The sequence below is a fragment of the Lithobates pipiens genome, unplaced genomic scaffold, assembly GCF_037356315.1.
Source record: "Lithobates pipiens isolate NorthernLeopardFrog02 unplaced genomic scaffold, aLitPip1_a1.2 Scaffold_13, whole genome shotgun sequence".
Lineage (NCBI taxonomy): Eukaryota > Metazoa > Chordata > Amphibia > Anura > Ranidae > Lithobates > Lithobates pipiens.
This window is the reverse complement of record NW_027507718.1, coordinates 128103150-128115995: the sequence shown is the minus strand read 5'-3', so window position 1 is coordinate 128115995 and position 12846 is coordinate 128103150. Positions and strand designations below refer to the sequence as shown.

Genomic DNA, 12846 nt, shown 5'->3' with positions numbered 1-12846 from the left:
AAGTATGGTAACGCCGAAAACAGTCGCCTATGCAGAGGCCTGGCTGGGAAGGACATTGTGCACAATAATAAGATGTGTCTCTTTTGACTCCTGCTCTGGTACACACCTTACATCTTTTTTGACGTCTTTGGCCTGTTGGTTTGGGGGGGATTTTATCGGGAAAGTGGCGCTCGGAGAGTCGACTAACAACGTCTGATCTGATATTTTCTGGTGGGCCGTTTGGGAAAATAAGGGCAGTGAAAACTTCCTCCTGGTAGCCAAAGAAACGTTTGGGGTTTTGGGTGGAGTTGCGGTAAATGACATAGGAATTGTAAATGGCCAATTGAAAAAAATAAATTGCTACTTTTTTGTACCAATGGTATGTCCGTCTTGTGACAAGATATGGTTCCATCATTTGGTCGTTGAAGTCGACTCCTCCCATGAACACATTGTATTCGGAAATGCATTTGGGTTTCTTTACGGGGCCATTCCTTCTGGGGATTTCCACGAAGGTATCGTTGTGGATAGAAGATAACATATACACATCCCTTCTGTCCCTCCACCTCACTGCCAGAACCTCCTTGTTTCTCAGACTTGCGGTTTCTCCTTTTCGCAGCTTCTTGTTCACAAGACTTTGAGGAAAGCCCTTCCGGTTCCTTTTTATTGTGCCACATGCTGGCGTCTTCTTCCGGTGAAGGTTGTGGAACAGGGGCAGAGATGTGTAGAAGTTATCTACATACAGGTGGTAGCCTTTATCCAGTAGGGGGTATATGAGGTCCCAAACAATTTTTCTGCTGGATCCCAAGTAGTCCGGACAATTAGGGGGCTGCAGCTGGGTGTCCTTCCCTTCGTACACCATGAATGAATATGTGTACCCTGTGGCTCGGTCGCATAATTTGTAGACCTTCACCCCATAGCGGGCCCTTTTGCTGGGCATAAATTGCTTTATTCTAAGCCTGCCGCTAAATTTAATAAGGGACTCATCCACACATATGTGTTGGTCCGGGGTAAACAATTTGGGGAATATTTCTGAAAAATAATTTAGTATTGGTCAAATTTTGTAAAGCCGGTCATAATTTGGATCATTTCGTGGAAGGCACTGGGAATTGTCGCTGAAATGTAAGAACCTCAGGATGATCTGATACCTGCTTCTGGGCATTACTGCGGAGAAGAGCGGTGAGTGGTGGAGGGGGTGGGTTGACCAGTAGGTACGTAATTGATTTTTTTTGTTGAGTCCCATATTAAATGTGAGGCCTAAAAAAACCTTGAACTCCTCCACCGTTAGGCCTCTCCATTCGTAGGGACGGGCATAATAAGAGGTCGGATTTTGCAAAATAAATTGTTGTGCATACAGGTTGCACTGGGCCACAATTGACGACAACATATCCTCCGTAAAAAGTAAATTAAAAAAATCTATTGGGGTAAAGTTCTCTGTGTCTACCTGGACTCCTGGCTGGGCAGTGAAAGGGGGAACATTGGCCTCTCCTGAATTAGGAGGAAGCCACAAGGGGTTCTGAAGGGCATAGGGAAGGCCGGCATGGCTCCTAACCCTTTGGGGCTGAGATGACACCCCACTGGTACTTGGCCTTTCTTGCCGGGGCACTGCGGTGCTGGTGGACGGCACTGCGGTGCTGGTGGACGGCACTGCGGTGCTGGTGGACGGCACTTCGGTGCTGGTGGACGGCACTTCGGTGCTGGTGGACGGCACTGCCTCACTAGAACGCCTTCGTTTGATGGGCCGGATATCTTCCTCCTCGGATTCAGTCAGTGTTTCACTGCTGAGGACTGGCTCATAATTTACGTCGGCTTCAGAATCCGAATCTGAAAAGGAATCTGAAGAGGAGAGCTCCCCGTTGCTCTCGTCGGCCGTGGAAATAATTTGGTACGCCTCCTCAGCGGAAAAGACACGTTTAGCCATGGTAGCACTGATGGGCACTGATGAGGTGGCACAGATGTGCACTGATTATACAGATGGGCGCTTTTGAGGTGGCACAGATGGGCGCTTTTGAGGTGGCACAGATGGGCGCTTTTGAGGTGGCACAGATGGGTGCTTTTGAGGTGGCACAAATGGGCACTGATGGGTCGGCACAGATGTGCACTGATTTATTGCACAGATGTGCAGATTTATTGCACGGATGGGCACTGCTGAGGCGGCAGATGGGCACTGCTGAGGCGGCAGATGGGCACTGCTGAGTCGGCACAGATGGGCACTGCTGAGTCGGCAGATGGGCACTGATGGGTCGGCACAGATGTGCACTGATTTATTGCACAGATGTGCAGATTTATTGCAGATGTGCACTGATGAGGCAGCAGATGGGCACTGCTGAGGCGGCACAGATGGGCACTGCTGAGGCGGCACAGATGGGCACTGCTGAAGCGGCACAGATGGGCACTGCTAAGGCGGCACAGATGGGCACTGCTGAGGCGGCACAGATGGGCACCGATTGGTACAGATGGGCACCGATTGGCACTGGTGGGCACTGGCGGGCACTGGCGGTGCACAGATGGGCACTGGCGGGCACTGTCAGGCACTGGCGGTGCACAGATGGGCACTGGCAGGCACTGGCGGTGCACAGATGGGGCACTGGCGGTGCACAGGTGGGCACTGGTGGTGCACAGGTGGGCACAGGTGGGCACTGGCGGTGCACAGGTGGGCACTGGTGGGGTAGATCTGGGCACTGGTGGGGTAGATCTGGGCACTGGCGGGGTAGATCTGGGCACTGGCAGGGTAGATATGGGCACTGGCAGGGTAGATCTGGGCACAGATGGCTGAAACAACTTTTTTTATTCACTTACAGTATCTCTCTCCTCACACGCTATCGCTGTGTGAGGAGACAGATTCGGCAATGGGTGATGATCATCACCCATTGGAGGCGGCGATCGCGCTTTAAACGGCCGCTGTGATTGGCCGTTTACAGCGATCTGTGATTGGCTGTGTCCAGGGGACACGGCCAACACAGATTTTCCCCGAAGCGCGCTCCCGGGAGCGCGCGGGGAGCTCTTAAAGGGGACAACGTCAATAGACGTAGTCCCGGAAATTGAGATCCGCGCTGTAGCCGTCATTTGACTATAGCGCGGATCTCAAGTGGTTAAACAAAGAATATATGAAAAAGTATATGAGTAATCAAAGTGATAATACAAGCAGGTAAAACAGTACATATAAGAATTACTTTTAGCTATGGGGGGGGGGGGGGGCAGCTGAATTTGTTTTTTTAAAAGTCAGCAACTACAAACACTGTAGCTGCTTTTAATAAGCAGACTTACCTGTCCGCGATGTCGGCTGCTCGACCCGGCGCCGCCATTCTATCTAAGGGAAAGAGGCAGTAGAGCCTTGCAGCTTCACTGCCCGTTTCCTACTGCGCATGCGTGAGTCGCTCATCGCTTTGTGAATTTGGCGCGCTGTGTTCTGGGACACACAGTTCCCAGAACACACAGCGCCCATTACGCAGAAGACAACGCGAGGAGTAGAGAAGACTGAAGATCATCGTGGAGTAGGAAGAGGTAGATTAGGATGATCTGCCTAGCATTTCTGGTAAGTTTAAAAAAAAAATCATTTTTTTTCTAGATTTTTTGCAACATTTTAATGTAGTTTTGTTTTTCAGGGTGGCCCTCCACTTTAACAATCATATCTAATAGGTACTAGACTCACTGAAAATTCTACATTAGTTCCTCTACATATTGGCCTCAGAATAAAAACAGCCTATAGCCATAAAGAGCTATCTTTCAGCTGACTTTTTATTGCTGTGATTGTAAGCAAAATGCTCTAATCTGGCAAACTATTATGATAGTATTGAACAAGCAGTAGAACATAAGTGCCAAAGAAGAATGCACATCACATACTAATATGAATTGTTAAAGGATAAGCACATGCATTTTAAATGGTTAAAGGAATGTTTGATTATGTTTGAATAAACATTTCTGAAATTATTTTAAAGCTTAGTGCCTTTTTTATAATAGTCTAACATTCTAACCGGTATTTACTGTTTGGATTATATTTTAATAAAATAAAATATTTTATAAATATATTTTTAAAGCTCAGCATGTGGGAAAGTGCAGCATGGTGCAGCAGTAGTAAACACTCAGAGTCCAGTTGCAGAGAACAGAACTTGTATTCATGTTGAATAATTCACAACAAACCCAGCGGGAAGGTGCCCAACCGAGAACATTTACAGAATGTAACAGTGCTGTGTAGCAGAGCAGGTCTCGAATGTGCCGACAGCTTCTGCCTTGAGGAGCGGAATGCGGCCTGGCCAGTCCGTAACCCAAATGGGGAGGTCTCCAAGGAGGGTGAGATGTACCTATCCTTTCCTTACTCAGCTGAAACCCCTCCCTGACACTAATCTCTGTCCCTGTCTGACAGGTGACCTGTCCCTACACTACCCACATGGGAAATGTGTGGCAAGTCTGGGTTAGGCTCTTCGTGGCCCAAAATGACTGCCAGAGTCACATGGAGCTGCAAGCATCCAATTGGGTAGCTTACCCAGTGTTCCAGGAAACCATAGAGCAGGGATCTCTAAACTGCGGCCCAATGGCCAGATGCGACCCTTTGCTTGCTTTTATCCAGCCCTTCGTGTACTACTATTTCATTCACTAACAACACCAAAGAAGGGGCACAATTTCGCCTAATGGCACCAATGATGGTGCACAATCCCTTCCAATGGCGCAAAGGATGGGGCACCATTCCTTCCAATGACACCAACAATGGGGCCCAATGACACCAATGATGAAGTGCAATTCCTACCAATGACACCAATGATGGGTCGCAATTCCCCTCACTGACACCAAAGATGGGGCATTGTTTACTCTAACTGATGCCAGGACATTTTATACTCCCGATGGCCACAGTCGGGCGCCCCTAAAGTCTGAAGGTCAGATAACTGGCCTTTTGTTTAGAAAGTTTAGAGACCCCTGCCATAGAGGAACCATATTTCTCTTGACTTCCCCTCCAACCGCAATGTCGCTGCTGTTGAGCGCCACCAACAGTGGAGAAAAGAGACTGCACCTGTCTACAGGCAAGTACTGTAATATCATATCTTAATTTAAAGTGTGACTAAAGGCATACATATATATATATATATATATATATATATATATATATATATATATATAGATAGATAGATAGATAGATAGATAGATAGATAGATACAGTGCCTTGCAAAAGTATTCGGCCCCCTTGAACTTTACAACCTTTTGCCACATTTCAGGCTTCAAACATAAAGATATAAAATTTGAATTTTTTGTGAAGAATCACCAACAAGTGGGACACAATTGTGAAGTGGAAAGAAATCTAATTGAAACTCTTTTAGCAAATAAAAAACTGAAAAGTGGTGCGTGCAAAATTATTCGGCCCCTTTACTTTCAGTGCAGCAAACTCACTCCAGAAGTTCAGCGAGGATCTCTGAATGATCCAATGTTGTCCTAAATGACTGTTGGTGATAAATAGAATCCACCTGTGTGTAATCAAGTCTCTGTATAAATGCACCTGCTCTGTGATAGCCTCAGGGTTCTGTTGAAAGCGCAGAGAGCATCATGAAGACCAAGGAACACACCAGGCAGGTCCGTAATACTGTTGTGGAGAAGTTTAAAGCCGGATTTGGATACAAAAAGATTTCCCAAGCTTTAAACATCCCAAGGAGCACTGTGCAAGCGATCATTTTGAAATGGAAGGAGTATCAGACCACTGCAAATCTACCAAGACCTGGCCGTCCCTCTAAACTTTCAGCTCAGACAAGGAGAAGACTGATCAGAGATGCAGCCAAGAGGCCCATGATCACTCTGGATGAACTGCAGAGAACTACAGCTGAGGTGGGAGAGTCTGTCCATAGGACAACAATCAGTCGTACACTGCACAAATCTGGCCTTTATGGAAAAGTGGAAAGAAGAAAGCCATTTCTCAAAGATATCCATAAAAAGTCTTGTCTAAAGTTTGCCACAAGCCACCTGGGAGACACACCAAACATGTGGAAGAAGGTGCTATGGTCAGATGAAACCAAAATCGAACTTTGCCCACAATGCAAAACGATATGTTTGGCGTAAAAGCAACACAGCTTATCACCCTCAACACACCATCCCCACTGTCAAACATGGTGGTGTCAGCATCATGGTTTGAGCCTGCTTTTCTTCAGCAGGGACAGGGAAGATGGTTAAAATTGAGGGGAAGATGGATGCAGCCAAATACAGGACCATTCTGGATGAAAACCTGTTGGAGTCTGCAAAAGACCCGAAACTGGGATGGAGATTCATCTTCCAACAAGACAATGATCCCAAACATACAGCAAAATCTACAAAGGAATGGTTCACAAATAAACGTATCCAGGTGTTAGGATGGCCAAGTCAAAGTCCAGACCTGAATCCAATCGAGAATCTGTGGAAAGAGCTGAAAACTGCTGTTCACAAATGCTCTCCATCCAACCTCACTGAGCTCGAGCTGTTTTGCAAGGAAGAATGGGCAAGAATTTCAGTCTCTCGATGTGCAAAACTGATAGAGACATACCCCAAGCGACTTGCAGCTGTAATCGCAGCAAAAGGTGGCTCTACAAAGTATTAATGCAAGGGGGCCGAATAATTTTGCACACCCCACTTTTCATTTTTTTATTAGTTAAAAAAGTTTCAAAAATCCAATAGATTTTGTTCCACTTCACAATTGTGTCCCACTTGTTGGTGATTCTTCACAAAAAATAAAAATTTTATATCTTTATGTTTGAAGCCTGAAATGTGGCAAAAGGTTGAAAAGTTCAAGGGGGCCGAATACTTTCGCAAGGCACTGTAGATAGATAGATAGAGATAGATAGATACAGGGGCGGACTGACCAGTCGGTCACTCGGACGCCGCCCGAGGGCCCACGGACATTAGGGGCCCGGACTCAGCATGTGAGTGGCCACTTGCAGCGGCTGAATTACATGCCGCGATGCAGATGCTAACTGTGCGCTGCTCCCCGCCGGCCCCTCCTTCCCCACGTCCATCCCAGGTGCTTGTACTGTATGCATCGTGACATCACCTGGGACGGACAAAAAGAGTGGAGGGGCCGGCGGGGAGCAGCGCGCCATTAGAAGTGTCTCAGGCTCAGCATCCGGTGACTCGGTGAGTGAAGCCGAGACACCAGGGCCGCCACACGTGATGTGGGGGGGTACAGACAGATGCATGTGCCCCGGATCCCCCCATCCCACAGTGTCCTCCTGGCTGTGTGCATGTACCCCTGTGCTGTGTGCATGTCCCCCTGTGTGCATGTCTCCCTGTGTGCGTGTCCCCCTGTGCTGTGTGCATGTCCTCCTGTGTGCGTGTCCCCCTGTGCTGTGTGCGTGTCCCCCTGTGCTGTGTGCGTGTCCCCCTGTGTGCATGTCCCCCTGTGCTGTGTGCATGTCCCCCTGCGTGCATGTTTTCCTGCGTGCATGTCCTCCTGTGTGCATGTCCCCCTGGTACTGTGTGCATGTCCCCCTGTGCTGTGTGCATGTTTTCCTGTGTGCATGTCCCCCTGTGCTGTGTGCATGTCCTCCTGTGCATGTCCCCCTGTGCTGTGTGCATGTCCCCCTGTGTGCATGTCCCCCTGTCTGTGTGCATGTCCCCCTGTGCTTTGTGCATGTCCCCCTGTGTGCATGCCCCCCTGTGTTGTGTGCATGTCCATCTGTGTGCATTTCCCCCTGTGCTGTGTGCATGTCACCCTGTGCTGTGTAAGTGTCCTGTGTGCATGTCCTTTGTGCATGTCCCCCTTTGCTGTGTGCGTGTCCCCCTGTGTGCGTGTCCTCCTGTGCTGTGTGCATGTCCCTGTGTGAGTGTCCCCCTCTGCTGTGTGCGTATCCCCCTGTGTGCATGTGTCCCCCCTGTGTGCATGTCCCCCTGTGCTGTGTGCATGTCCCCCTGTGTGCATGTCCCCTTGTGTGCATGTCCTCCTGTGTGCATGTCCCCCTGTGCTGTGTAAGTGTCCTGTGTGCATGTCCTCCTGTGCTGTGTGCATGTCCTCCTGTGCTGTGTGCATGTCCCCCTGTGCTGTGTGTGTGTGTCCCCTGTGTGTGTGTCCCCCTGTGCTGTGTGTGTCCCCCCTGGGCTGTGTGTGTCCCCCCTGTGCTGTGTGTGTCCCCCCTGTGCTGTGTGTGTCCCCCTGTGTGAGTGTCCCCCTGTGCTGTGTGCATGTGTCCATCCTGTGTGCGTGTCCCTCCTGTGTGCATGTCCTCCTGTGCTGTGCGAGTTTCCCCCCGTGTGCATGTCCTCCTGTGCTGTGTGCATGTATCCCCCTGTGTGCATGTCCTCCTGTGCTGTGTGCATGTGTCCCCCTGTGTGCGTGTCCTCCTGTGTGCGCATTCTCCCTCCAGTGTCCCACTGTGTGTGTGCATTCTCCCTCCAGTGTCCAACTGTGTGTGTGTGTGTGTGTGTGTGTGTGTGTGTGTGTGTGCATTCTCCCTCCAGTGTCCCCTCATGTGTGCGTTCTCCCTCCAGTGTCCCCGTGTGTGTGCTCTCCCTCCAGTGTCCCCCTGTGTGTGTGTGCTCTCCCTTCAGTGTCCCTGTGTGTGTGTGCTCTCCCTTCAGTGTCCCTGTGTGTGTGTGCTCTCCCTTCAGTGTCCCCGTGTGTGTGTGCCTTCTCCCTCCAGTGTCCCCCTGTGTGTGTGCCTTCTCCCTCCAGTGTCCCCCTGTGTGTGTGCCTTCTCCCTCCAGTGTCCCCCTGTGTGTGTGTGTGCCTTCTCCCTCCAGTGTCCCCCTGTGTGTGTGTGCCTTCTCCCTCCAGTGTCCCCCTGTGTGTGTGTGCCTTCTTCCTCCAGTGTCCCCCTGTGTGTGTGTGCCTTCTCCCTCCAGTGTCCCCATGTGTGTGTGTGCCTTCTCCTTCAAGTGTCCCCATGTGTGTGTGTGCCTTCTCCCTCCAGTGTCCCCATGTGTGTGTGTGTGCCTTCTCCCTCCAGTGTCCCCATGTGTGTGTGTGCCTTCTCCCTCCAGTGTCCCCGTGTGTGTGTGTGTGTGCGCGTTCTCCCTCCAGTGTCCCCCCCGTGTGTGTGCATTCTCCCTCCAGTGTCCCCTCCCCCCGCGTGTGTGTGTGTGTGTGTGTGTGTGTGTGTGTGTGTGTGTGTGTTTTTATTAGTTAAAAAAGTTTCAAAAATCCAATAGATTTTGTTCCACTTCACAATTGTGTCCCACTTGTTGGTGATTCTTCACAAAAAATAAAAATTTTATATCTTTATGTTTGAAGCCTGAAATGTGGCAAAAGGTTGAAAAGTTCAAGGGGGCCGAATACTTTCGCAAGGCACTGTAGATAGATAGATAGAGATAGATAGATACAGGGGCGGACTGACCAGTCGGTCACTCGGACGCCGCCCGAGGGCCCGCGGACATTAGGGGCCCGGACTCAGCATGTGAGTGGCCACTTGCAGCGGCTGAATTACATGCCGCGATGCAGATGCTAACTGTGCGCTGCTCCCCGCCGGCCCCTCCTTCCCCACGTCCATCCCAGGTGCTTGTACTGTATGCATCGTGACATCACCTGGGACGGACAAAAAGAGTGGAGGGGCCGGCGGGGAGCAGCGCGCCATTAGAAGTGTCTCAGGCTCAGCATCCGGTGACTCGGTGAGTGAAGCCGAGACACCAGGGCCGCCACACGTGATGTGGGGGGGTACAGACAGATGCATGTGCCCCGGATCCCCCCATCCCACAGTGTCCTCCTGGCTGTGTGCATGTACCCCTGTGCTGTGTGCATGTCCCCCTGTGTGCATGTCTCCCTGTGTGCGTGTCCCCCTGTGCTGTGTGCATGTCCTCCTGTGTGCGTGTCCCCCTGTGCTGTGTGCGTGTCCCCCTGTGCTGTGTGCGTGTCCCCCTGTGTGCATGTCCCCCTGTGCTGTGTGCATGTCCCCCTGCGTGCATGTCTTCCTGCGTGCATGTCCTCCTGTGTGCATGTCCCCCTGGTACTGTGTGCATGTCCCCCTGTGCTGTGTGCATGTTTTCCTGTGTGCATGTCCCCCTGTGCTGTGTGCATGTCCTCCTGTGCATGTCCCCCTGTGCTGTGTGCATGTCTCCCTGTGTGCATGTCCCCCTGTCTGTGTGCATGTCCCCCTGTGCTTTGTGCATGTCCCCCTGTGTGCATGCCCCCCTGTGCTGTGTGCATGTCCATCTGTGTGCATTTCCCCCTGTGCTGTGTGCATGTCACCCTGTGCTGTGTAAGTGTCCTGTGTGCATGTCCTTTGTGCATGTCCCCCTTTGCTGTGTGCGTGTCCCCCTGTGTGCGTGTCCTCCTGTGCTGTGTGCATGTCCCTGTGTGAGTGTCCCCCTCTGCTGTGTGCGTATCCCCCTGTGTGCATGTGTCCCCCCTGTGTGCATGTCCCCCTGTGCTGTGTGCATGTCCCCCTGTGTGCATGTCCCCTTGTGTGCATGTCCTCCTGTGTGCATGTCCCCCTGTGCTGTGTAAGTGTCCTGTGTGCATGTCCTCCTGTGCTGTGTGCATGTCCTCCTGTGCTGTGTGCATGTCCCCCTGTGCTGTGTGTGTGTGTCCCCTGTGTGTGTGTCCCCCTGTGCTGTGTGTGTCCCCCCTGGGCTGTGTGTGTCCCCCCTGTGCTGTGTGTGTCCCCCCTGTGCTGTGTGTGTCCCCCTGTGTGAGTGTCCCCCTGTGCTGTGTGCATGTGTCCATCCTGTGTGCGTGTCCCTCCTGTGTGCATGTCCTCCTGTGCTGTGCGAGTTTCCCCCCGTGTGCATGTCCTCCTGTGCTGTGTGCATGTATCCCCCTGTGTGCATGTCCTCCTGTGCTGTGTGCATGTGTCCCCCTGTGTGCGTGTCCTCCTGTGTGCGCATTCTCCCTCCAGTGTCCCACTGAGTGTGTGCATTCTCCCTCCAGTGTCCAACTGTGTGTGTGTGTGTGTGTGTGTGCATTCTCCCTCCAGTGTCCCCTCATGTGTGCGTTCTCCCTCCAGTGTCCCCGTGTGTGTGCTCTCCCTCCAGTGTCCCCCTGTGTGTGTGTGCTCTCCCTTCAGTGTCCCTGTGTGTGTGTGCTCTCCCTTCAGTGTCCCTGTGTGTGTGTGTGCTCTCCCTTCAGTGTCCCCGTGTGTGTGTGCCTTCTCCCTCCAGTGTCCCCCTGTGTGTGTGCCTTCTCCCTCCAGTGTCCCCCTGTGTGTGTGCCTTCTCCCTCCAGTGTCCCCCTGTGTGTGTGTGTGCCTTCTCCCTCCAGTGTCCCCCTGTGTGTGTGTGCCTTCTCCCTCCAGTGTCCCCCTGTGTGTGTGTGCCTTCTTCCTCCAGTGTCCCCCTGTGTGTGTGTGCCTTCTCCCTCCAGTGTCCCCATGTGTGTGTGTGCCTTCTCCTTCAAGTGTCCCCATGTGTGTGTGTGCCTTCTCCCTCCAGTGTCCCCATGTGTGTGTGTGTGCCTTCTCCCTCCAGTGTCCCCCCTGTGTGTGTGTGTGTGTGCGTGTTCTCCCTCCAGTGTCCTCCCCTGTGTGTGTGTGTGTGCGTTCTCCCTCCAGTGTCCCCCTCCCCGTGTGTGCGCTTTCTCCCTCCAGTGTCCCCCCCATGTTTGTGTGTTCTCCCTCCAGTGTCCCTGTGTGTGCGTTCTCCCTCTAGTGTCCCCCTGTGTGTATGTTCTCTCTCCAGTGTCTCCCTGTGCAGGTTTGGCTTGAGTGTGGAGACCAAGGGGGCCCCATGATCTTCTTTTGCCCGGGGGCCCCATGAGTTGTCAGTCTGCCCCTGGATAGATAGATATTTTTTTTTACATTTTGGAGGTCTATTACCCCTAGCAGGGTTTTTTTGCCACTTGCGAGGAAATGAGAGAAAATGCCTCCAGAGTGAGAGGAACCCCAGGGTGTTACCAGGATCACCAGAACTAGCATCCTCATTGGAAGATTTCCCCTCTATTGATGTGTTGATATCAAGCCAAAATTAAAGATTTTCTTTTACTTTCAATGATAATGGTAAACAGGACAATTAGAGAGTTTGAATCTCCATAACTGGGGCACAGACAGCAATAAAACTGACAGGTAATCAAATCTCTCTGAACTCTATCCAAAACTAAAAAACACAATAGACTTTATTATATTTTAATCATAAACATAAGCATCCAGCCAAACAGGAACAAAAATACCTGATTCGATAGACCACAGTGTAAGCAACTCCACCATCCACGGTGAATATGTAGTTTGGATTATACCATGTCTTCAGATCTGGAGATGCCAGAGCAAATAATGACTGGTAGACTGGAAAGACTCCTACAGGGCAGCAAATGATTAAATTAGTCAAAAGGTAAAATATTGTTTATCATGTACTTTTATCTAGTTATGTTAAATCCTCAGCAACAATGGGGTAAATTTGTAAAGTGTGTCATAGACACTCTTCAGAATTTCTTCAAGGCTGCTCACCAAAGTTGTCCGTGCTTGCATCTGATTAGTGTACCTGGTAGAGACAGGTACATGAACAGGGCTCAAGTCCTGCAGGAATGCATGGGAACGGAGTTCCTGTACTTTTTCCACAACAGGAACTCAGTTCCCTTTAGCAGCCGTGTCCTGCAAGACTTTGAAGTATGCGAGCTGTGTGGCAGGTGCTATACCAGCAGCTGCCGACACAGCTCACAATAGTAAGTGCCGCACGCCTGGCCATTCAGGCATTGCCAGTAGGGGGCCCCCTGACATCTTCCGCTCCGATCTACCTGTCAATCACAGCTAGCTGATGGGTAGATCAGGTCTCTGCTGCTAAGAGATTGTATTTAGTCAGACCTCTCGTGATGCGCTCCTCCCCGCCGACCCCTCCTGATTTTCTGTCTCCTGCATACTTGCTCTGTGTGTCCCACTGAATCCCCCCATCCTCTATCTTCAGTGCCATATGATGAGAGAACCCAGAGGAGGAGCACAGCTATTCTGCTCACAGGACATGCAGGGAGAGAGGTGAGCTGAGGGAGGAACATCAGTTTGGGGTGGT

At 51.1% G+C, this 12846-nt stretch overlaps 1 protein-coding gene across 2 annotated transcripts in view; it reads right to left on the bottom strand.

Annotated features, from left to right (window-relative positions):
* JAK3 (Janus kinase 3) overlaps positions 1-12846 on the bottom strand; it is a 197953-nt gene that overhangs the window by 157791 nt on the left and 27316 nt on the right. For both annotated transcript variants that reach the window (XM_077475550.1, XM_077475549.1), the window contains exon 3: positions 12017-12140. In XM_077475550.1, coding sequence (XP_077331676.1) covers positions 12017-12140 — 124 coding nt within the window. The remainder of the gene's footprint in view (positions 1-12016; positions 12141-12846) is intronic.